General features: G+C 43.1%; 1 protein-coding gene across 2 annotated transcripts in view; it reads left to right on the top strand.

Annotated features, from left to right (window-relative positions):
* SH3BP5 (SH3 domain binding protein 5) overlaps nucleotides 1–25134 on the top strand; it is a 52681-nt gene that overhangs the window by 21737 nt on the left and 5810 nt on the right. For both annotated transcript variants that reach the window (XM_039522725.1, XM_039522726.1), the window contains exons 4-6: nucleotides 15370–15534; nucleotides 19665–19795; nucleotides 22311–22353. In XM_039522725.1, the coding sequence (XP_039378659.1) occupies nucleotides 15511–15534; nucleotides 19665–19795; nucleotides 22311–22353 (198 nt within the window). In that variant the 5' untranslated portion in view covers nucleotides 15370–15510. The remainder of the gene's footprint in view (nucleotides 1–15369; nucleotides 15535–19664; nucleotides 19796–22310; nucleotides 22354–25134) is intronic.

Genomic DNA, 25134 nt, shown 5'->3' on the forward strand with positions numbered 1-25134 from the left:
GCCGTTCGCGGTGGTGGAGTTGCGGAGTCGACGGGAGCGCGTTCGGAGTTCGATATATCGCGTCTAGATGAGACGCGATATATCGAACTCCGAGAATTCGATTGCTACCCGCCGATCCGGCGGGTAGTGAAGACGTACCCAAATACTGTTCTGTGTTGTTTAGATTCTTTGATACTGTTGCCTTTTTGGAGGCTTATCTTCTAGCTATTTATAGCCTGCTTCCCAACAAAAACCTTATTTATCATTTGTATTGTGGTAGAGTTGGGTGGTCCCAGCTGTGATCAGGGCCCCGTTGTGCTAGGGGGTGTACAAACACAAAACAGAAAAATGGCCCCTTCCTTACTTATGGTTGTTTGCATGCTAAGGTCTTGTAACCTAACAGCTTTAGGGTCCAGGGGAATACTGTTCAAGAAATGTAATGAAAAAGAGAGAGCCATAAGATTACAAAGCATGTTATCAGAAATCATTCTTTGCCCCAAGCAGTTTATGATCTGAATGTTATTAAGTTTGTGTAACAAGATATAATTTAAAAAAAGGCAATAGGGAAAATGATTCAGAGTGGGTGGGGGGGAAAGAAATCATGAAACATTGGGTGACTTCCTTTGCACTGGGATATTGATACATTTCAGTCATCCAGGGATCTTTTTTAACTTTGATTCCCAGAGGTGTAAAGGAGTGATGGGAACTAAACTTACCCCCTGCCCCCCGAGTTGTCTGACGCAAGCTGTGTTGAGTCATGATGAGATGGTTGGCTTCAGTAGTGCACTGACATTATTCTCCTGTGAAAACATTGTTAGTGCCTTTATTACAGCGAAGCTAATCACAATGAGGTAAGACAAGGGTCCTGACATGAAGCATAAAAAACAAATGAAATCAGGCTTCCAATTAAGGATGAATTTACTGTTCCTCAGGGCAGCCTGAGAACCATGAGACCTCCTGTCCCTACCCCATCTTGTGCAATTTTGCACTGACAGGAAAACTCAAGACTAATGAATCTCCTAAGTAAGAATCCTGTAATGTCTGTCTGATATATTTCAGGAGAAAGTCAGCTTTGTCTGTCTGAGACAAAGCTCTAGTATGATGTAACGATGATCACTTGGGGCTAGTAGTTGGGTTTTCTGTACTTCCAATCCATTGCGTGGAGCCGGGATGTAGATTATTGACACCAAAGCATTAACGTTAAATTCGTGATGGGGCCAGAGTGACCTGGCAAACTGAGGACCTAAAAACCTTGGGGGGAATTTTCAGGTCTGTGGCAGGGATGTTTCGCTATTTTGTACACTGTCCTACAGGCACATTAACTACTAAAATACATCTTAGTGAGGTGTCTTTGGGGAGGAAAATGTACTGCCTGGGAAGCTGAGCATATAAAAGGGTTTAGCACTTTTCTTCTGGCTTCAGAAGAGAGGCTGGCTAAGATAGCAGCCCAGCATTTCCACTGCCTTAATCAGGAGCACCGAGATTAGATGATTTAGCTACATCATGGGCTAGCAAGTCAACACTGTCATTGCAACTCATTGCACTTCTTGCCAATGTGTGCTTCTTGTTTGTGTGACATCTGTTGTTCCTAACCTGCTGCCATAGATAATTGGTCTGAGAATGATACTTAATTGCAAATGGAATGGAGAAATGAATGGAGGAGAGGAAATCACAAGAATACATTAATGGTTTAATCACTGGGACAGGGCCTGATGCTGTGGAGAGTTTAAGAAGAGTTGAAGCTGCTTAGCACCTCTCAAGATTGAGCCCAGAGTGTTCCACTGTGCGAGGATTTTATGCAAGTCTTGTTTCATCAGCTGGTTGGGAATTTGGGAACGGTGTGTTGCCACCATAGATGTTGCTGTCAGTCACTGGGAACAACACGCTGTGCAAAAGCAAGTGTGGTCACCCTAGTACCTGTGAAGCACAGGCTGTGAATCAGAGAGAGCTTTGATTTCCAACTGTTATGTGGCCTTGAGCATATTAAAATGGTGATGCCAACCTCAGTGAGGTGTTGAAGCTTAATTTATTAATGTATGTAGAAGTGCTTTGATGCCCTTGGCTGGAAGATGCTACAGAAGAGTAAAGTATTATCCTGCATGAGATCCTCACTGATTGCCAAGCGAAGAACCAATGACATGAGCATGCAATAATGGGCTGTTCCACTTCTGATTAGAAAAAAAATATTAAAAAAAAAAAAACAAGTTGACTTAGTGAAACTAACCAGAATAATAGAGACTAGAACCCTGGTAATGTCAACCCTGAGGGTAATGGGAGTACTCTTGATACCTTCTCATTCCCTGATTCTTCCGAACTCAGTAGTGATTCAGGGTGGGGGAGGAGTTGAACGCTGTGGCAGCTCTAGCAATGAGCTTGGTCTGGAGAAGCATTATTCTCTGTGCCAGGTTGCAGTTTGTTCTTTGCGCAGCTTCCACAGAGGACCATCAGAAAACTTGTTGCTGGCAAAAAGAGGTCAAAGATGTGTGCCAAGTCATATCTATGTATCTCTCTCACACTACAGTACCTTGCAGAAATGTTGGGAGGAGGATTCATTGAAAGGAATGCATGTTTGTTTCCTCTTAGGTCTTGATCTTCTTCCCTGGCCCAGCTCTGCAACTAATTATCTTGTAATATTCTTGGCTTATTTTCTTATGTACAGGGCCAGCTCCAGGGTTTTTGTCGCCCCAACCGGCGAAAGAAAAAGAAAAAAAGCCACGACTGGCGGCAGCTCCACTGCGCCGCTTTCTTCTTCGGCGGCAATTCGGCAGCAGGTCCTTCCCTCTGAGAGGGACTGAGGGACCTGCTGTCGAAGAGCCCAACGTGCCGCCCCAAGCACCTGCTTGCTGGGCTGGTGCCTGGAGCTGGCCCTGCTTATGTAACATCTCTTTGTTGCAAACTAGACCCTATGTGCATTAGAAACAATATATACAGGGATCACTTAACCACAAAGTGCAACCGTATTTGCAATGTAAAACCTTGTTGCTTTTGTCTGTTTAGAAGGCAAAGAGCTGAGGTCCATTCACACTGACTAGCAAACTTTTCTTGGCTAAAGGATGGGGGGAGAGGAATTTGAGAAGCAAAAATTACATGTCAGCAAAACTGTAACTGACTTGTATTCATATTTGGCAGCCTGCCATGGAGTTAGTGAAAAGCAAAACTACTGGCACAGATGCAGTAGACAAACTAACTGACCTCTTCTGTTGAAGGAGTGTGTGTTTAACCACTTAGCATCTACAAAAGAAGGAAATTGGATATGGTGAATCTTTAAATGTCTTGAATTTTTGCAAATCCTTTCAATTGGGGTGGAGGGTATGTATGACCTACAGCTTTCTACAGCCAAAACCCATGATGCAGCAGTATCATTGTAAGGTATAGTGTGTTTGGATAATTACTGTAATCTCTTAAATGAGGGATAACTGCATTCATCTTAGATGCAATATTGCTGCTAGGAAACTGCAGTTCTTCTCATATTCACAACTATTTAGCCCATAAAAAAAATGGGTGCAAATAGCATGACAAAGCCTGTGAGAACTAGCATTGGAACAGAATTAACAGCACCTTCTTGAACGAACACAACGCTTGTGAAGTGATTGTGAAGGGCCCTTGAGAACACTTCCTTGGATATTCTTTGTAAATGTTCTGTTCACACACAGTCACTTTTACTGACCTTTCTGTTTTTTGGCAAGCTATGAGAACAATCCACAACCTGCGTATTGAGTCGCTTGGTCTACAGTGTGGCTGTAATAAGGGTTCCATATAGGAGTGAATGCTTGAAGGGAGACTGTAGAGTGGGAGCTGCTCTTGCAGACCTGTGTTGAATGCTACAGACTCTCCTGCCAAGAAGTGGAAATAAACGGCTCCAGATTGCTGTAGACAACTGCTATAGGAAGGCAGGCATAATGGTTTGAAAAGCTATTGCCTCATCACCTGTGCAGAGGAGCCACTTGTGTGGCTAAGAAGTGGCTTTAGAGCTGAAGTGGATCTCAGAAGTGCATTGTGACCGGGTTAGTAGTGGTCTAGCTCCTTTTAAAAGAGGTCCTGCAAAGTGGAGAGTCCTTTCTAAAATGCTGGGTTCCTCTAACTGGAGAGCCCATATTGAGGGGGCGAGAGAAGTCGGACTTGGGGTTCTTTTAACCTTCCCCTGCCACACTTGGCAGCTGTGAAGGGCAGTTGGAGCAGTTCTTGAGGCAGGACAGAACCGTTCCAGGAAGTGGGGGCTGAAACAGCCCTGAAGGAAAAGGAGGCTTACCTCAGAGCCAATTTCCAAGTCTCTCTGGCCTATCTGGAAATGTAGGGGAGCCTGGCAACCAAAGGGAGTTGCTAGTGTGTGTGTGGGGGAAATCCATGTGAAGAGTGCAAGGAGAACCGTTCAGCTGGATCTGCGTATAGCATCAAGGTTTCTGGAGTTAGTGTGGGCTGTGACTGATTCTTAAACGGCCTTTATTTCAGCTCTTTCTCTCCCACACCCTCCCAGTATTTTATTCCCGCCGGACCTGCACTGTAGGGCAATGTTTTTCTCTAGTGACTATTTTATTTTCATTATGAAGCACGTCATTAAATCTTGATGCTCACCTCCTGACACCCCCATGGGGAACTGAGGGCAGGGTGACGTCAGTCTTCCTGTGAAACACGGAGTTCCCTTGGCCCAGCCACGAGGGAACCTTTAGCATAGATTTGTCTCTCTTCTTGTTTGTGAGACTCAGGGCGGTGTGTACGCTGGCTGTGTGACCAGGCACCAATTCAGCTCGAAGCCCAGGATGAATTATGGCAAGAAGGGGAGTTTGACATGATAGCACTATTTAGGGAGGGCAGTCACTCCCTTAGCGGAAAAGCAGGAATAGGGTAACTAGAGAAGCAGCGTTTGTTTCTAAAGCAGGATGCCCTCTGGGTTAGGGAAAGGAAATCTTTTGCCACACTCTGAATTTGATGGAGTGCCTTTTGTGCTGCCTTGGAGATATCAGATCAACATCAGTTAATCACTATAGAGTGTATTCTGAATACAGGAACCAGTCAAGTTTCAGTGTGGTAGTTCCCATCCTGCTTTCAAGCACTTCAGGCTAGACACGTCACAGTCTCTGGTCTGATCATTCTTGCATAACATTCTGTTTTGCTGCTGTCTCACGGTACGGATATGTGTGACCAGGGGAAAGGGAGGTCAGAGAGACTTTATTTGGTCAAACAATTAGGCTTTGGGTGACAGACTTCACTTTTCTTTAGGCCTTGATTTAACATTTATTCATTGGGTTTGTCAGCTGGTTGAGTAGAAGAATATTGGGTGTCTTGGACAAACTGTTTTAAAACAGACAATGGATACTTCCCAGTGAGACTTGAAAAGTCACCACTGGAGATCAGCTTGGTGAATTAAAGATCCTGAATATATTCCTTCCCATTAGGCGGTTATTGAGTAGGAGGCTGCTCTGACTAGCAAGTATGAGTTTTATTTATTCTTAACATAGAGGCCATGCAAAGAGTGGCCCGGGATAGAAAGAGGAGGCAGAGGCTAGTTTGTGCCCTATGTGTTTGTTGGTGCAGGAAGGGTTGAGATTTGGATATTGAGTAGTTTAGCTGCAGCAATAAAAGAACCACAGTTTCAAGGAAGATAACTTGTCATAACATCATTGGAAAGAAGGTGGTAAATGTCACTAGCAGGACTGTGGAAGACCTGTCCGTACTTCTTCCCTCCCCCTCTAGTCTTTGCTTAAGTTTTGATTAGGTAAAGAATATTCTGGGTTGCAATCCAGACCAGTGACGGGCTGTGTCACCACCTGTGTGCAACCTTGGGTGCCTCACAATGCCTAGCTGATGTTACTCCCAGCCTGGGCCTCTCACAAACAGCCTACCAGCATGCAGGTCACGCTCTGAGTGTCTGTGTGTAGCTCCAGTCCTGGTCCAGCAACTCTGGTTCCAGCAGCCTGTCAGCTACATAGCAGCCACACCCACAGCAGAGTGACCACAACATGCTCCCCGGCCTGGATTTTCCCCCAAAACATGTGTTCTTCACTGCCCAGCCCTCTCCTGGACAGTTTGGATATTAAAGGTCCGTTGCTGCTGTAAGGGAGGGGGTCAGTATCCAACAGTTTGCTGCTTTAATTGGAGTTACCCAACAGTTCACTTTAAACACAACACTGGATTAGTTTTGATTAAAGAATAAAACAAGTTCATTTAACTACAAAGAGAGAGGTTTTAAATGAGTACAGATACTAGGTATTATAGTCAGAAATGATTACAAGAGAAATAAAGATAAAACGTTTCCTAGGAACTAAAACGTAACAAACTAGACTTGATTCAAGGTTGAAATCTTACCATAGGTTCCCAGCAATGTAGCTGACCAAATTCTCAAGTCAGGATGGGCCCTCAAAGTCCAAAGGGCTGGTTCCTTTGTCATCTTAGGTGACAGAGAGAGTGAGAGAAAGAAAGAGAGTCTCTGGGGGTGTGTTTGCCCCTCACTTTTATAGTCCAGCCATCTGAGGGTTAGTTACCCTTAGATAAAATTCCTTCCCACTGGGAGGATGGAGGCATGGAGACTCATGGTGAAAGAGGTTCCATGTTGATGTTTATTAAAATGCTAATTGCTCTGCAAAGAATGGCTGCTTGACTGGTGATGGCCAACCAATTTTGATGCTTCACTAGAGGCATCAGATTGTCTTTTGTCTTTGAGAAATGGGTGTGCCCTCCTCTCCTCCAGACTTGTCTGGTAAGCACACATCAGTCATAATTTAGCGTATGTTCATATCTCTTAATATGCATCGTGTCCATGCATTTCACCATATTATTGACCAGCCAGTTTTTAGTTTTCAAATGATACCTCACAAGGCATATTTTTGTACAAAGGTCGCTACAATAGCATGTAGGGTGGAATATAGGGGGTATTCAATTGCAGCTGCTACTTAATTTTTTGTTGTTGTTGCGGCAAACAATTTAAAATCTATGCTTAGGTAAGCATCTCGCAACTGCTGCTATCCAGGCTCTTTACTACTGGTAGGTCTGCTTGTATTCCTGACCACTCTTGGACCCCTTAAACATCTTTTATGGTCTGTAAGTACCAACCACCTTCTTTGCAGTGGAGTAGAATTGGCTAAGCTTTGCCTTCAGAGCATACCCTTGCTGCTCCTTACCCAACCAAAGGATTAGGACACTGTTGGTTGATGTGAGGCTTTCCAAGGACTGAGTACATGTCCTTGTAGGGCTGGTCTACACTAGGGGGGGGAATCGATCTAAGATACTTCAACTTCAGCTACGCTATTCATGTAGCTGAAGTTGCGTATCTTAGATCGAGTTACCTACCGTCCTCACGGCGCGGGATCGACGTCTGCGGCTCCCCCTGTCGACTCCGCTACCGCCGTTCGTGTTGATGGAGTTCTGGAGTCGACAGGAGCATGTTCGGGGAGTCTAGATGAGATGCAATATATCGATCCCCGAGAAATCGATTGCTACCTGCCGATACGGCCGGTAGTGAAGACGTACCCATAGTTGAGACTGGAATCCCAAAGTCTTCATGTTTCATGCATTTTTCTTTTTGCTTATGTTAAGATCTCTCTGCTAGGGAAGTGTTTACAGATCCTTAATGTCAACCCTCTGAGAACCTGCTGCTGCTTTGATGATTAAATGAGATGTGATTATAGTGTGCAGCCTGGTTCACTGAACACTTATTATTTCAAGTAATTATAAAGAGAAATGTACTATGGCAGTCCACTTAAATCTTGCAGCATCTGTTTTTAAGACTTCAGTACGGAAGGTTGCTGTCAGATGCAAAGCAGCATGTTGGTTGGCTCCTGTGAACTTTAACAACCAATTGTAAAATACAACCGTAGACTTACTGTATGTGCTATAGAGATTTTGTTCTGCAGGGTCTTATAATCTAGATGAAGGACTCCATATTTCATCCTGGCATTCTAGCTCTCCTCTTGACGATAAGGATTTCTTATAAAACTGCCAAGTTACTGTAAACCCAGCTTTCAAAGGGAGGGAGGGAGGGACGGACAGTTCTATATTTTATTTTTGGCCATGCTGAAATACCCCACTAACAGATGGTGCTGGCTGCAAAAGAAGGCAGTCCGTACAGTATTAGTGAATATAGCATGGCAGGCTTTGGTGCCATAGGCATGCTAAATAAGGGAGTAACTGAAGTCTGGCTTGCAGCTGGGGACAATCCCGCTCTAACAAGCAAGGACTGGATGTGTGATGTGTCTTCTGGGATCTCCATATATGCCCTAGTCAAATGCATGACAAAGAATGTAATTTATTAGACAATGGAGTGGGGAAAATGAAGCCTCAGTTTTATCAAGCAATCACTAACCGCTTTCGAATGGCTAAGAGCATGATGGAGGGGAATAGGCTTACTGGCTTATCACCCACTAGAGTAGGACTGGAGAGCTTAAAGCCTTCATGAGAACATCTGAAACTGGAGAGTTTTCAATGATGTCTGTGCATAGGTGCTGTCATAGGAGAAGGGACCTCCAGTTTATAAAGTCCCCTTCTTGTCAGGCGTATGGCAGTGCCATGTGATTGATGCAGGCCTCCCCTGTTAATTGACTGAATTCTTTAAATACGCTGTTTTTGTCCAGATTAAAATTGTTTGTTTTTTTTTCTTTAAGAGGCCCTGGAAGATCGTTATCTCTTGAATGCAAGAAAGCAACTGCATACATGATGTAAGCAGAGGCGGCAGGCTGAATTAGATGCCACACTGGGTTAGTGTGTGAGCCTTGTTATTCCTGGAAATGTGGCTTCAGATTTGGGCTAGGTGATGAGGGAATTGAGTGTGATGATCTTGGCTTAGTCTGCAGCAGACATGCTTCTCTATCGAGCAGAGGTGTGTGGGGACACTTTGCCTTAGAACCCTTGCTGTAAGCAGTGATAGAAATCTCTCAATTTGCTACGTTGTCCTTGCCTTGCCATGCCTTGCCTTCCCTGTCCCATCTTGCAAAAAGTTGCCATGGATGTAAACACACTGAGGTCCAGGGGACAATTGGAGCTGTAACAATTCAGCCTCCAGAAGAAAGAAAGAAAAACAAGATATTTAACCCGAAGCCAGAGTCCAATAACAAAGTAGGGACAGCTGGTCATTGTATTCCACGGGCATTTCCATTATTTATGGTGCAGGGAGGAAATAGTTTGCTCCCAAGATGTTGGAGGTCTAACAGTTGGGCTGAAATGACTTTTTTAAAAGGTCCCTAAACCCGTCTTTGAAAAGTCAAGTTTAACCTCTGTGCAGTGTAATAGCTCCTTAATGGCCGCTTCAAAGATACCGAAACATTTCAAGCTCTTGATAGGAATAGCAGAGAAATTGGATTTTCTGACAGTAATGCAGAGAATAATTGTAGACTTTTATGTAGCTCAGTAAAGATTCTCGTAAATCTGCCATTAAGGGACAGGTTTTGAATTTTATTAACAATTGATTTGCGTGTGTGTGGAGAGGGGTTGTTCTATATTTGAGATGACTCATCCCAGTCCCTCTAATCTGACTCCTTTTTTTTTTTTGCTTTGTTTTTGAGGGGGAGAGGATGGTTGAGGAGAGTGTTGTTTTTTTTCTTTAAAGCACGCATTGCGCTCTCTGAAATGTTTGAATGTATGAAGGATGCTGTAGAAAAGTAACATTATCATCTTATTTGAACAACATTTGACTTCAGTGTGAAGTCTGAAGCACATCCGTCCAAAATAACGGACATTGATTGGCTGCTATATTCAGTCAATAATTCTGGTAGCTAGAAAGAGTGCTTGTTTGCTTAGGACTCACTGGCTGTCAAATAGGTAAACCCAGGTAATTAAGAAGGGCTCACCATGGTGCAGATGTAGTGACTGCTTTCATTGGTCAATGAGTGTGCACCAGGGATTAAAGCCCAGGATAGTGCTAAAAATAGCCCCAAATCAGTTTGGGAGTGACCCTGCCCCATGTTGCAAATAATTAAATATGGCAACTCCGGTGATGATATAGCAGAGTACCTAGTGTTCTCTCTTAACCAAATGAGTAATTACTTACATAAGAGATGATCGCCTAAATGGAAGTATATGAAACTTCCTATTTGTCTCTGAACAGTCTAGCTGGGAGCCAGTTAATTATTTTTGAGTAGTAAGCAAGTATTTGCTAATAGCAAGACAAATTTTAAACACTTGTTTAAAGATTATCAGGCAAGAAATACATGGGTTTCACATTAACAAACCAAATAGCTTAGAGCAGTGACCTTGGGCTGTAACATGTGGTTTCCCAGTTCCTTACGTAAAGAAATAGTTACATTCTCTTTTTATGTTTCAGTCAAGGGATTTTTATAAAAAGGAATTGTGTATGCCCTTTACAGTAGAACCACAGGGTTACGAACACCTCGGGAATAGAGATTGTTCATAACTCTGAAATGTTCGTAACTCTGAACAAAACGTTATGGTGGTTCTTTCAAAAGTTTACAATTGAGCATTGACTTAATACAGCTCTGAAACTTTACATGCAGAAGAAAAATTGTGGTTTCCCTTTTATTTTTTTAGTAGTTTACATATAGCACAGTACTGTGCTGTATTTGGTTTTTTTTGGTTTTTTTTTTTGGTCTCTACTGCTTCCTGATTATGTACTTCTGGTTCCAAAAGAGGTGTGTGGTTGACTGGTCAGTTTGTAACTCTGGTGTTCAGAACTCTGAGGTTCTACTGTAGTTGGTATATACTGTAAGATCCAAAGTAAAATGACTGGCGAATAGTGCTATAAGGACCTACGCAGTGTACCTTTGACTACACTGTACCTTTGTATTTTTTCTTAATTTTAATACACATATTAAGTTCTCTGCAGCATCTGAATTTGCAGATTGGTATCAGTGAGGAAAAATCAAACTTGCATCCTCCTTACTGACCAATGTAAAACTGGAAGCTGCTTTAAAAGCATTTTAAAATAATTTATCTGCATTGACTGTAATGGAACCCTTGCCTGTTGCTATATTTGGTCCTAGTCCTGCAAGCACTTACGCGCACACATTACTTGAATGAGTCCCTTTACAGTTACAATGTGTGTAAGTGTGCACAGGTTCAGGCCCTTGGTGAATAAAATTGGCCAAGGAGGAGAAATTCTGTCGCAGTACAAGCAGATTTATCCCGCTCCGTAGCCCTTTCTGTGCCTCTTCTTGGCAACTCTTGAGTTCTGCCATTAGCTACGCACATATAGTTGGAGATCATAGTGGTTGCAATGTATCCTTAGTTGTCAGTTAACCTTGAAGGAATGCTGTAGCTGGGCTGCATTATGGCTTTGTATGCATGAATTGGTTTGCTAGCTTGCAGTGTTGTGTAATTTGGAAGGCTTAAAAAAAAAGTGTGAATGAAAGGAAAGAGAGAAGAATGAATATGCTAGCTTTGTTTTAATATTCTTAATCTCTGTTTTTTGTGTTGGTGGTAGTTGATGTAATATCAGCGTCATTGTATTAATTGGAAAAGATGCCTTTTGTGACAATAATAGGGGCATTTGGCTCCAGTGGTAGAGAAGCCACTTAAGATGTGGGATAAACATGGGCCAATAACTGCATCCTCCAGCATAAACGTTTTGGAAATACCTTTAATTTGGAGGAAAATTGGCAAAGAGGGAGGGCACAGCACACAGATCTTTAATACCAGAGGAGAAGTTTTTAAAAAAAGGTGGGGTGGTAGTGGGGGAAGAATTTATTGACATACACAAAAGGACAAGACTAGGAATAATGACCTCGACCTCCATCTTGAACATTCAAGTTACGGTGGTAGAGTGAAGAAAATTCTCCACTGCAGTTTGGCAGTGGCTTCTAGACGAAGCTGTGAGGCATAAAAGCTAGATGGATTCAAGAGAGGATTGTATTTCGTACTGAAAGAAATAGAGCAACCCATCCTTTTGCTTGGGGAAGGACTGGATGATTTCATCAGCCCTAAAGTGCACCTATGATGAATGGAGATCTCCACAGATGGAGCGCTTTTCTCAGTGTTGAGCCAATTTTATTTTAAACATATAATGAAAGGAGGTATGAATGACTGCAGGACCATTAAACATTAAATGTGTTGCACAGGGCTTTAGTAGCTCAACTTCTATTACAGTCAGTGGGAGAATTGTGCAGCTAAAACCCTTGATTCTGGACTTCAGAAACCTAATTCAAAACATTACTTTATTGGATTAGCCAGGTGAAATTCTGAGAGCCCTTTATCCCACACATGGCTTTCTAGAAAGTGAAAACCTTTTTTCCCAGCACCCAGGGTCAGCTGTCAGCCAACTCTTTATGGAGAACTTCTGACCCTCAGTTGCAGTGACCTCTTTACCAGGACAGACCAAACTTATTGGAAGAACAAGTAGTTACAACTTCCCAGTAAGCCGCAGAGGATATTTTTGGGACCGAGATTTATGCTCCTCTAATATGTTTTATCAAAGGCTCAGACCCAACCTTGTTTAAAGATCATCTGAAGATTTTGCTATATCCGCTAGATACTAAAGTCAAAGGCAGATAGCTAGTTGCTTAATTTAAAATATTACTTGCCCACAGGGGTTTAGGATTTTATAAAATGCATTTATGCACTCAGAGTGAGCAGCTGGAGTTTTTTAGCTGTCTTGAGCCTGCCTGTCAGACTGCCTTAACAGTGAACTGGCACTGGGCTGGCAAAAACATTGCTTATCCACTGATCTTGGCACAAAGCACAATGTGTTCATGATGTGCACTTCTACCAGAAATTAAATGCTCTCTAATGTTTTAGGGCTCTGGCAGCTAAGAAGACCTGTTTAAGGACTGTAGGTTGTAAGCTGACTGAAAGTAGCAAAGGGTTGGTTGGATAGATCTGTGTGCATAGGAAGTACCTTACCACTGCTTCGGAAAGCAGTGTGCCAAGTCTGCTCAGAGCTGGTAGTGGTGAGGGTAAAAACACATTCTTACTGTTATGGCTTCTGATTTTTCTAGGCTAGTAGCGAAGCTCCAGCATGAATATATTTATCCACCGTCACTGTGCGGTAAAACATATTTCTGAAGTGTGATATAACAGGGAAGAAGTCAAAAGAGCTTGCTACCATTTCAGAAGCTTTTGAGGGGAACTGAACATGATTTTTACTTTTTGGAACTCCTGTTTAAATTAGGTGATACTTTGTTCCCCTAGGGAGGCCTTGTTTCTGTAACTACCTATACAAACAAGTGTGAAGTCTGATACATCTGGTGCTGAAAACAAGCTGCAAACAGCTCTTTCAAAAGATTGCTGTTATACTTATTTCATATTCTAAAGCAGAGATTAGCAGTCCTTTCCTAAGTGACCACCTTTTTCTGCCTGCAAAACCAAAACCATCTACTTCCCCGACACGTGACCCTGTATTCCAGAATCCTTTGCGCTATTTCAGGTCCAAACCCCTTTCCAAATGTTAGACACACAAGGTGGGTGAGGTAATATCTTTTATTGGACCAACTTCTGTTGGTGAGAGAGACAAGCTTTTGAGTTTACACAGAGCTCTTCTTCAGGCCTGTGAAAATGAAAACTCGTGGTTTTTAGGGTGTTCTGTCAGATCTGGTCAAAGCTGACATTTTTATTCAGTAGATATAAATTGGTTAATTTAATTTAAAAACTTTTGAAGTGTAACTGAAAATTTCATCTTCCCCAGCGCTGTATGCTAAAGAAACCTAATGCAGTTGCTTATGTTTGAAAGGTTTTCTTCCTAGGCAGAAGAGCTGGAAACCTTTTATTTATTTATTTTTTAAATGAAAAAAAAAACTTAGAATACAAAAGGCTATGATCATCAGTTAAACAACAAAACTCACACCCTAAAAAGGGCTTCTAATGTGGTATACCAAATGGATGTTCATAGGTAAGTGAAATGATATTGAAAGATCATTACGCTTCAGTTATGAGCTTCTGACAAATACCTCTAACCTTAAAAACAACCTAAAGATCAAAACTCCCAGATAGCTGAGTTGATTCAGGGATAACCATAAAAAATGAGTATTCATGTTAAAAATATGGAAATTTCCAGTAACTTGAAACTAGGTTTTTTAAAAGGATTGTTTCCGATAATTCATCTTCTTAAAACCAACCATCTCTCTCTAACAAACATTTAACACAAGTCATTGGTGCCAAAATATAATAGTACAGGCTGATGAACATGTAGACTTTATAATCCCTTTTGTCTGGTAACTGGCGTTCATAGGAATATGCAGTGATAGTGGCTGTATTTATATTTTTTTGGTTGCCATGCCACCTATTTTTTCTCCCTGGTCCAGTCGCATGGGCAAATGGTTGCTGATACCACATTGGCTAAGGGTTTTTGGAAGACTGATGTGTACTGTGTTTCAGACATGAAAAACAGATGGCTCAAAACGGAGACCCTGGATTTGAACACTCCCTAATCTCAAAACAGGTTTGACTGGGATTACAATATGGTCACTTGGGCCCAGTTCTTTTAAAAAGCTTAATCTGTAAAACCAGCAGCTTTTTGAAATTTCTAAGTAAATGTCCTCAAAAGTCAGATAATTACAATACATTTGTCCTGTGATACCTCTAACTTGTATTTTTATTGGTTGGAAGTATTGTAACTTTATCTTGGCAGGATACTTGTATTGGTGGAGTGCTTAAATGAATCCTCTTGCTCATGGAACTAGAATTTAGATCATTATAAAGCCAGTTATTTCATAGCTCTCATCCAGACTTGTAAATACTATTACTTCAAACACAGCTGTTGACAAGAGTATCCCTAGGTTTGAGCAACTGACCCAGGACTGGAGGCTGAACCAAATCAACATGTCCACTGAACATTGGTCTACACACTATAAAGTACTGCACTTAACTGTTTGGCTACCTCCATTCTTCCCTCTCCCCTGTGCGTCAGACCTGGGACCTGCAGCGCCTACTCTACCCTTGTCATAACAGAGTAGAAGAGAATACGTAGAACTGGTTTACAGATCTCTTCCCTGGAAAACTGTGCATCATGCTGTGTAATAACGTAACCCCTCAGAAATGCTCTTCTGCTTGGTTAATACCGCAGTGACTAAAAAATTGGTATTGACTTAAATTCTGCACTCACAAAATGTTGTTCCCCATTGCATTCTTGTGAAATTCAACACCAAGCTGGCTATGGAGAGCAGAGATATTAGGAGTTTTTGTGTTGTCTTGCTGCCTCCTGTTTCTTCCTGATGGATTAAAGCTGGTTCACACAGTATTTCTCCATCTGTCATCCAGACGCTTATTATGCAGAATTCTGATCTTCTGCATTCTGGGTTTATGAGATATGAACAGCATGGTAATGCTTTACAGAAGACATGTGTGGCTCTGAACTAGCAGTGACCCAGGCCAGGAAATACGTATGTGCTGCCAAACAAAAGGGTGGGAAATCAAAACACCGGAGTGTTTTTGTCCTTAAAATCCTGGTCTTAGTGTGGCAGTTTTTAAAAATAGCTAAGTGTTCCTTGATGTCTAATTGCAGTGTCTGTTTTCTAGGCACAACTGGAAGCTCAGAAAGCGACTCAGGATTTCCAGAGGGCTACTGAGGTGCTGCGTGCTGCCAAGGAAACCATTTCACTCGCTGAACAGAGGCTGTTGGAGGATGACAAGCGTCAGTTTGACTCTGCCTGGCAAGAGATGCTCAATCACGCCACCCAAAGGGTGAGATCAATAAGGAGCTGCTTGCCTTGTGTCTTACTCAGTTTGAGTTAGCTTTGTTGCATGCCACAAGGCCTAAATTCTTTTTGATTTGCGCGAGGGATGATGCAGAAGGGCTGTAATTCCACTGGCAAACTAATAGAAATGGATTGTGAATCAGGAACTTGGGGCACTATTAACGATGAAATAAGATGGGGCTTCCTGTGAGATGGTGAAGAAGGCAGCTTGCCCGCCTCTGGGAAGGGTTAAGGGGAGCCACTTTGGATAAGCTAAGAGCTGCTCCCACCATGATTGGAGGGCATGGAGAGGGTGAACACAGTGGAGTCTGCGTAGGGTTTTTTTTACCATGCCTGTCACTATGGTATGTGAGCCCCTGGGCCAGCAGCTCCCTTCCCCGATTGTATGGTGAGGAAGAGGAATGCTGAGTCAGACGTGCAGGTGAAGTTGAGTCGGAAGGAACCAGAATGGGGAGTCTCTGCAAAGGCTGGAAGGGAGTGACGGGGAGGAAGCAGCTCCAGCGGGTCTCAGGGCCAAGAGGCCTCTTGGGGTCTGTCTGAACTGCAGATAAAAACCCAGGGCTGGCCCATGCCAACTGACTGGGCTGCGGAGACAGCAGCAGAGTCACTGCCTGAGAAAGGCCCCTTCCAATGAGGCGTCTGTGGAGAATAAAATAAGATTAGTATTTTGAGGACTAAAGCTGCTGTTTGAAGTGCTGTGAGCCCCCCAAATGTTAAGAGTGCAGGATAGAACTACACTGAGACATCAAAAGCCTGCATGTGGGAGTAGCCCTGGATTCCACTCAATAGACCAGAGTTCTCTCCCTGGCTCTGCTGCTGGCCTGCCAAGTGACCTGGCCTTGTCAGTTCACCTCTCCATGCCTCTGCTTCCTCCATCTGTAAAATAGGGATCATGACACTGACCTCCTTTGTAAAGTGCTTTGAAATCTAGAGAAGGCAAGTATTGCCTAAAAGCTAGGTGGTGGCAGGAATGTTAAACACTCGTGTTAGAGAAATTCATACTCACTTTTTTAATGGTTTCTTCCCACTTTCTTTCCTAAAAGAATGCAAAAATGGCTTTGATTTTTTTTTTTAAAAAGAACATACAAGAACCAAACCAAACTTAAAACTTCTCGTGCCAAGCCTTCCCAGATGTGCCAGGAAAGCTTAACCCACTATTCCAAGCTGGCTGAAGCAATAGTGTAACATTATCTTAGACCTGAAATCCTAATCCTTTTGTGGAAACTGTATTTGATTATAAGACAACATAGTCTTCATGTATAAATTTTATACATCAGCGCTGCCAGATGGTGCACGGTACCAAAAGAGCAACAGGTGTGCTGTGTGAAATGGGAAACCTGGTATGTGAAAACTGAACACTGCTGATATCGTTGTCACCACTGTCGTGTGTTTAAGGTTCCTATACTTCAAAATGACATGACGAGACTAGCTCCACCCCTTCATTGTGATTGCCCAGAAGCGATCAGCTGTAGCCCTCATTTGAAACGAGAAGTCCACTAACATTTTTCTTTCTTGACGCATGAAGACGAAAACTGGATGCTTCTGCGGGTTTGCAATGGGCTATACAACATTGCCTCTTAAAGTCCAGTTAAGCTTGGTAGTGACCAGTTACTAGTGTGAGTTATGCAGTTTACATGTGTGATTCAGGATGTCTAAGCCAGCAGTGGTATTAACCAAAAACTCTTCCTGGAAAGAATCCTTTTGGCATTCAACTGAGAAGTGACAACAACTGGAAACGAACAGCTCCATCTCTGCAGAGCTTCCAGCAGGGTTAAATTCATACATGCCAAGTTTCTGATGTGCCACTCAAGGCCTGGTCTTCGTTCCACCCCTTTCTCCAAGGCCCCACCCCTGTCCTGCCTCTTCCTGCTGTATTCACCCCGTCCCCCAAGCGTGTCCAGCCCTCGCTCCTCCCCCCCCAGGGCCTCCTGTACACCACGGAACAGCTGATTGTGGTGGGCAGGATGCGCTGGAGTGGGAGGCACTGATTGGGGCTGCCAGTGGGCAGGAGGTGTGGAGGCGTGGGGGAGGAGCTGATACAGGGGCTGCTGGTGAGTGCTAAGCACTACCATTTTTTTGGTGGGTGCTCCTCCTATGGAGTCTGCAGCTATGGCTAAATTTCTTTGCCATACCCAAGGAAGGCAACTCACTTCCTTGCTGTCCCAGAAGAATGCCTATCTTAAATATGACACTTCCTTGTCAAAGACAGGCTTGTCTAACTCTGTGGTTTTCCTCCTGTGGTCCACGGACCCCTGGGGATCTGCTGACTGTCTAAGATTTTCAAGAGTCGGCACCTCCATGTGAAATTTTGTAGGAGTCCGCAAATGAAAAAAGGTTTATAACCATTGGTCTAGTGCAGTCCTCTAGGAAAGGTCAAAGCATCATTCTAGCTTTCTAACTGGTGCACAAGCTGAGTAGCAGCAAAGAGATCAGCTAACGTGCTGGATGTAGAGCAGAATCTATCTTGAATATTTTATAATTTTGACCTTTCCTCCAAAGGAGAGAGTCTTTATTTATATATGCAAGCAGCTGAGGGGCACTGGAGCTGAATATATATTCTTGGATCTAGTTAGAGCCTATGAAACCTATTCTTTCTAAGTTAGAGGGTTCACAATAAAATGCATATATTTTTTGTTGCAAAATATGTAGTACAGATAAGGGGAGTGTGGCCTTAAATAAAACTTCTCGTTATTACAATAATTGAAATTGCTAGACACCAAAGTTTAATTTCATCATTGTTCAGTCTTTCATATAAGCATTGAAAGGGGTAAAGCACAGGTTTACTCTGAATGCAATGGAAAGCAAAGGTCAGTTGTATACTTCAAGTTGGCGGCATCTCTTTGTGTGTTTTGAATATCACTAACTGTTTGGCTTGGCTTGTTTGGCTCTGAGAGATACCGTTCATTTGATCGTAGGGGAACACAGCAATGCTGATGAGACTAATATTATTTGAAAACAAAATTATTTGCAATTGGTTTCTCTTTTCTGAAATAAGAGCCTGCTACTTTGGTCTGAGGTAGACTGCCCCTTCTGGCATATGTTGGAATAGCTCAAATAATGGAATATACGTTGAGCTATTTGCTTTGGAGTTGGGGAGTAAATTGGTTTGCATTCTGAATTCTTGGAAAAGGAATATCTCAGAAAACAGGGTCCATCACTTTCTGTAACAATGCTTGCTCGTGAGAGAGCCTGCATATCACCTATGCAATGGAAACGTTCATGTCTTGTCAAAATGTTGGGGGAGAGAGACAGAGTAATGATGACTTTAATTTATCCTCTGGCTGGACACTGTTATGCAGATCATTCCACACTTGCGTTTTCTGCCTGGTAGTACAGAAAAATGGATGTCCTAATTTGCTATGTGGCTCTTCAAATTTTCAAATCAAAAATATCCCTGATAGCATTGCTGGCATCATAATTGATGCAGGACATTCACTGGAGCAGATGAGGCTATTTACAGCAATTAAAACAAAATTTACACAAATTAAAGTACTGAGGCAGTGAGCGTTATGTATAAATGTTCAAATGTTTGCTTGACTTGTGCCCGAGCCATGGCCCTGTGTGTTGGACTGGAAGTGTTCATGGAAAGCATGATACACTTAACCTTTGGGCCAGTCCTACACATGCATCTCTGCCTGCCTCGTCAGTGTGGCAGCATTTGTGATGGCTCATCATCCCAGCCAGAAGAGGAATGTTCTGTAAAGAAAATAGCTCACTTGTGGAAGAGAATGGGGAAATAACAGGGATGATATGGTAGCTCAGAATGCCATGCTGGTGGATCTTGAACATCTCACTGGGGTTGTAGGGGTACTGAGCTCTCACGTTTGAGGCTGCTTATACCAAACCTCCCCCAGAATGCACTAAGCATCAGTGTGCTCCTTGTATCGTTAATATTTTATTTGCTAACCAGACGTGCTGCTGTTTCTTCCCAGAAAGATTTTTCTAAGTAGGTTAATTGAAAGAAGATCTCTCTTCTCTTCTGTATCTCCCCTCCACCCCGCTATACTCTGAGAGGTTCAGAGAGGTTATGGAAACACTGTTAATTAAAATTATATGAAACTGGTAAGCATGTGACATGCCTGCTACAAATCAAACCATTTGTTTCCTCTCTTGAAGGTCATGGAGGCAGAGCAGACGAAAACAAGAAGTGAGCTGGTGCACAAGGAAACGGCAGCCAAATACAATGCTGCCATGGGCCGGATGAAACAGCTAGAGAAGAAACTGAAAAGGGCCATCAATAAATCCAAGTACGTGTTTTAGCTGGTGGTGCGTTTACATGCTAACCCTATTTGCATGGGGTGCTTCACGCACGTGGCTTTCAGGACTCTGTCCGTGCTGAACCTGCCAGGGGGCTGCACAGATAGTGTAGCTGGTGTCTGACTTGCAGCCCAGCCTACATAGTCACAGAACTTCACACTGGCTGAGAAAGCAGCCAGGCTATTGATTAAAAACTTTAAAGGTGTGAGACTACCTCAGAGCTCCATATCGTACGTCAGATTTGTTCGCTTTCCAGAGCCTTCTTGGCAAGTCACGTGAGAGCTATTCTCATGGAAAGGCACACACTTCAGGGGGCATAGCTAAGAAGCGTGTGTGATAAATGATAAAATGTGTTCGGTGTGTGGGTTCTCTTCTGCTGCATAGAAGTCTATGCAAATGTGGTGGTCGTCTAGAAAAGCTGCCTTTTGTAATACTAGCTCACTGTCCATGAAGAAGCTTTAGGTAATCTCCAACTAATATTTTTAATTTTAATAATGCATTTCCATTTTCTGCAGTTTGACTAATCCCTCAGTCTAAAAATGACTCTATCAATGTCTGTTACTATTTTGCTCAATACATATACAAGTATTGGTGCTTTCCAAGGAAACTCTGAGCACGTGTTCTCTGTCACATGTTGCCACATATCTGTAGCCTGCAGCCATTCCACCTTGTGCTGTGTGTTTCTATGATAAGCTAAGCTGAGCAGGGTGCCAGTATTGGATGGGAAACCTCCATAGGTGCTGAAATAAATATTCTGCAGTTCAGTAGATGGCACTTTCCTCTAGATCAGAGTGGTGGTAGGGGCATTAAATTACCAAAAGAGCCTTTATTTGAATGGGATGGAAAACGAAGGTCCTGATCACTTAACATTGAGGAACTTTTCATAAGAATAAGGGTGTTCATCCTGCCGCCCTGGCCAGCTGTTACCTTGGGTACATTCTGCTACCCTCGATTCACCTTTCAGTGTCAAATGGATATAGCTTCCTCACTTCTTGCCCCAAACTGTTTGTGTAAGGATGCTTCCCTTTGAACCAGGGTTGTGTATAGATTCCATATAATGTGTTTGAATTTCAGAGTAGCTTAATCTTCTTTGTAAGGATCAATTATGTGAGGAGGCTAAATGGAAAGAGGACAACGAATTCTTAATTTTCAGAGCCAGATTGTGCTTCTAATGGTGGGCAGTTACTGCCATATGAATAGTCGTTAATGGGCCCCCCAGTGGAGTAGTGACTTACCTTAGGGTGTAGAGTCGCAGTGCAGCCCTAGATGGTTTTGATAATACAGTAAACAGAGAAGTGTGTTTCACGTGTTACGATAATGGAGCGAGGGCTGTTGAGTTATAAATATCTGTTGTGCACAGTGGGCTGTAGGGGACCTAAAGAGTGTGCGATGCAGCTAAACAAAGAATTAATGACAAATCTAGAATTTGGCTGTTATGTGCGGGTCAGGTTTTATTAGATGAGCTTGAATTATGAGCCAGGTTAACCATATCTACGTGTCTTGTATTTGAAAGCTGGATTTTGGCACAGTTACATTCAGTAACACATTGCTCCCCAAGAAACTTCAGTGGGACTGTTTGCAAGTGAGGTGCTACTCAGTGGTAGTTGGTATCTCAGAATCTAGCTCACAGTGTGGAAATACAGGGTAGTGGTTGAAGTCTTGATTGTATGTGAAGCCTTATCTGATTATTCAACTGCCCGGCCTTGACTGGGACGCTCCTGAAATGTGCCAGTGCTTGGAAGGTCTATCTCAGTTGAGTAAGATGATTTTATTATTGCCCCATGTAGCATCAAATTGATGACTCTGTCTTCAAAGCTTTGGAATAGAACTTGCATTCTTGGCTCTAAACTGTGCCTTTTGTATACTTGATATCTGATGATGCTATAAATAAAGCAGGAAACAGCTCAAGTGTAGCATCTTTCTGCTTTGTGACTGAGCAAGGACAAAACCTTGGAGTGTCGTGCAGCTGGAGGGAAAAATGTGCAGATGTTCATCTGACTCCTTCCTGCAGTCTGGAGAGAGAGAGGCATTTTACTTCCAGCATTCTAAAAAAACACCAAAGATCTGTGTATGTGCCCCAAGAATTGTGTTTTTAAAAGAGGGGGGAAACTCTACCCATTTTTAGAGGGTTAAGACACTGATTCTACAAGGTACTTAGGTAAATGCTCAACTTGAAAGCACACTGCTACATGTAGTGTGACTATTTGTGCTTAAAGTTGGGCATGTGCTTAAGTACTTAGCAGAATCAAAGTCTAAAAGATTTGTATTCAGTCACCTCAAGTAATCTGTATTGCTCAAGAAATATAACTTTTAGAACAAGGGTCTTGTTAGAAAAAATAATTGGTGTGTGCAAACCTAGATGTTTACATTTTAGATAAGCCTGAGGATTAAATTGCTGGCATAGGACATAACTGCTTTAATGCTTTGGGCCAGAGCCTCTCTCCTACTCCAATCCCCTGGTGTTATCCCAGCAACTGTAACAAATTATTCTTTGTTTTTCCACAGGCCTTATTTTGAACTGAAGGCAAAGTACTATGTACAGCTAGAGGTATGTATCTAATTCAGCTCTAGTAATGACTGCTTGCAGTAACGTTTTTTCAATACAATGCAAAGGGCTGCTGTAATCACTCTGCATTTCTGTACAAAGTACATTCCATTCCAAATGCTTCATGTTGAGGAATACACTAAGCCTGTTTTAAAAATAAAAGGTCAAAAAAAGACTCTTTCCACTTATGAAGTAGGCTGGCCCCAAAACCCCATTAGAGCCCTGCTGCTTATTGCTAGAGCTGAGCAAATGTGACCAATTTTGCCTCTTTCTGCAGAATCTGAAGTGTGTGAATTTCATTTACTCTCTGGTTTACAGTTCAAGTTGTTTCTTAAGTGTTTGAAGTCACACAATACTATTTCTCCTCTGTGATCGGATGAGAGTTCTTACAATCGAGTTTCCGGTAGCAATACTGCAGAAAGCAAAGTTGAGTAAGTTTTCTATCAGTGCTCAGATATGAGCTTAAAATTTGTGCTAGGATAATGAGCTAAAGAGGGTGCAAACACACATACACAGTGATTGGTTGGAAAAAGTAGAATATTCACAGAAATAGGTGGGCAGTATTCACTCATCTCTACCTGGTTCTCCAGGAAGTGTCTTGAGAGCTGTGATCTGTGGCTAGAGTAGCAGTTCATTTCTACTGGTGGTAGTACGGAAGCCAGAAGTGTGTCATGTGTGTGCCTGGAGGCAATGGAGGACAGTGGAGGGATTGCTGAGTACCTGTGGGGCATGCAGGAGAGGGAAACAGCTATATTAGCAATGTTTCTACCTGGCCCAGCAAACAGCTGTGCAGGCACCAGTCTGTAAATGGACCAGTGGGTCCGACGTGCTTCTAAGCCAACTGAGTCTGGTAGAGTCTAGTCTCTGTTTTCTAGCTTTGGGACCCTTGAGCAGACCCAAACTAGAGGCCTTCTTTGGGATGCGGGACACAGCCATCCAGCTCCTCTAAACCCTGAAATCAGCTTCTGAGCTCTTCAAGGTGCCCCCTCGTCACTGACACATGCTCACCCAGAGCGCCGAATTTAATCCCTTCCGGGACAGGGTGGCAGGAAAGCAAGGGACACAGGCTCAGCAAAGGAATTGTTTTTAACCACAGAATACTGGAGCGCACTTCCTCCCCTAGTCCGAGCTCACCCTTCCTGTAAGTCTGTGGTTCGTCAGCAGTTCAGGCTGGGCAGAATCCCTCCTGTCCTCGTCCTTCTGTGTAGCGATGGTCAGCCCTTTCCTGCACAGAGCAGAGCCCTGCTGAGTAACCCCTCTGCCCCTGTGCCAGGTATTCAAACTGAGAAGCTACAGACACCTCCCCCCGCCCCCCCCCAGTCATGAGCCCCTGTGCAAAGAAACCATTGTTCCATGGGAGTGGGGCTAGTGGTTGAAAGACAGCAAAGTTGGTGGCCATAGATTGCTCTCTTGATGGTGTCTTGATGATCGTCCTTCAGCTCGGTGTTGTCCAGTGTCTTTCACAGAGGCAGGGCACATCATGTTCATGGCAGGCACATGGAGAAGTTAGATAAAAACAGAAGTGCTCTTGCAGGAAGGTTGCTACATAACTCTACTTCATTTCTTAGCGTTCAGAACGATAATGTACAAGAGTCAAAACCAGAGAGTGACAAGCTAGGCGGCTCCCTAAAACAGAGGCACAACTCACCCTCCCCTTACTCTAGGCTGTCTATTCACAGACCGATCACATGCTTCCCTACAGAGACCTCTAGCCTGCAAGCAGGCGCAGGAACCCCCTGAAAATTAAAGTGACAAGTTGTAATTTTTACCCAGGTTTTTACCCCAGGGCAGCTGTCGAAAATGCAGTACAGTAGGCTGCCCTCAGGCAAGTTGTTTTGTGTTCAACATACAATACAAAATGGAGTTCATAAATTGATACTGTCCTATCCCATCCTGTCGCAAGCGGTATTTCATGTTTGGTCTTTGTTGTACTCCTTAACACCAGTCTTCTCTCCTAGCTGTGGAGTGGGGTTTGTGTCTGGAGGGGGGAAGAGGGGGCAGTCAGAGCTGCACACTACAATATTCAAGGCTTTGAAGCTTGCTGCCACCTGGGTCTGAACTCATGTGTGCAGTTTTAGTGACCAGGAAGTGATGGGTTAGTTCTGTTTCTACCCGGAAAACCACCTGCATCTGTTTGGAGCCAAGTGAGCAGTTCAGCCTTTCCTATTCCCTTATGCTGCAGGGAGAGAGGCAAGGACTGTTAACATTCATGCTGACAGCTAGTGAATTGCTGAGGGCATATGCGATAGCTCCGCTCAGGCACATTCAGATTTAGGCATTTGTTCCAACATGTGGCAGTAATGCCCCAAATTGCTCCAGAGCCCAGTCTAGGTGATCAGGAACTGGAGAACTGTCCCAAATAGTTTTCTGCTAGTTGTGTATGTCCATTCACTTCAATAAATGGTCAGAATAAACAGTCTGTTATTAAGCACTTTCATTAGCTCTTCATCTTAACATGGATCACCCTGCCCTCCGCTAATAGAGGCTTATGTGCCATTCCTGGCTATGTGACAGAGAATCCTGTCCAATGCACTGGAGTATTCATTCAAACTGGAACACCACAATTGTTTGTTTTTCCCACACAAATCCCCTCACAACTTCCCTGGCTTGTTGCATAATCAGGGTACTTTTAACTAAAAACCCCTCTCATCATCTGTGCACCAAAATTATTAGTTACATTTTAACCCATACACTCAAATTATTTAAGAATACCTAGCTCTAATATACCACTTTTCATTGGTAGATCTCAAAGCACTTTACAAAGGATCCTCATTATGCCCATTT

The sequence above is a fragment of the Mauremys reevesii genome, linkage group 2, assembly GCF_016161935.1.
Source record: "Mauremys reevesii isolate NIE-2019 linkage group 2, ASM1616193v1, whole genome shotgun sequence".
NCBI classification, from domain to species: domain Eukaryota; kingdom Metazoa; phylum Chordata; order Testudines; family Geoemydidae; genus Mauremys; species Mauremys reevesii.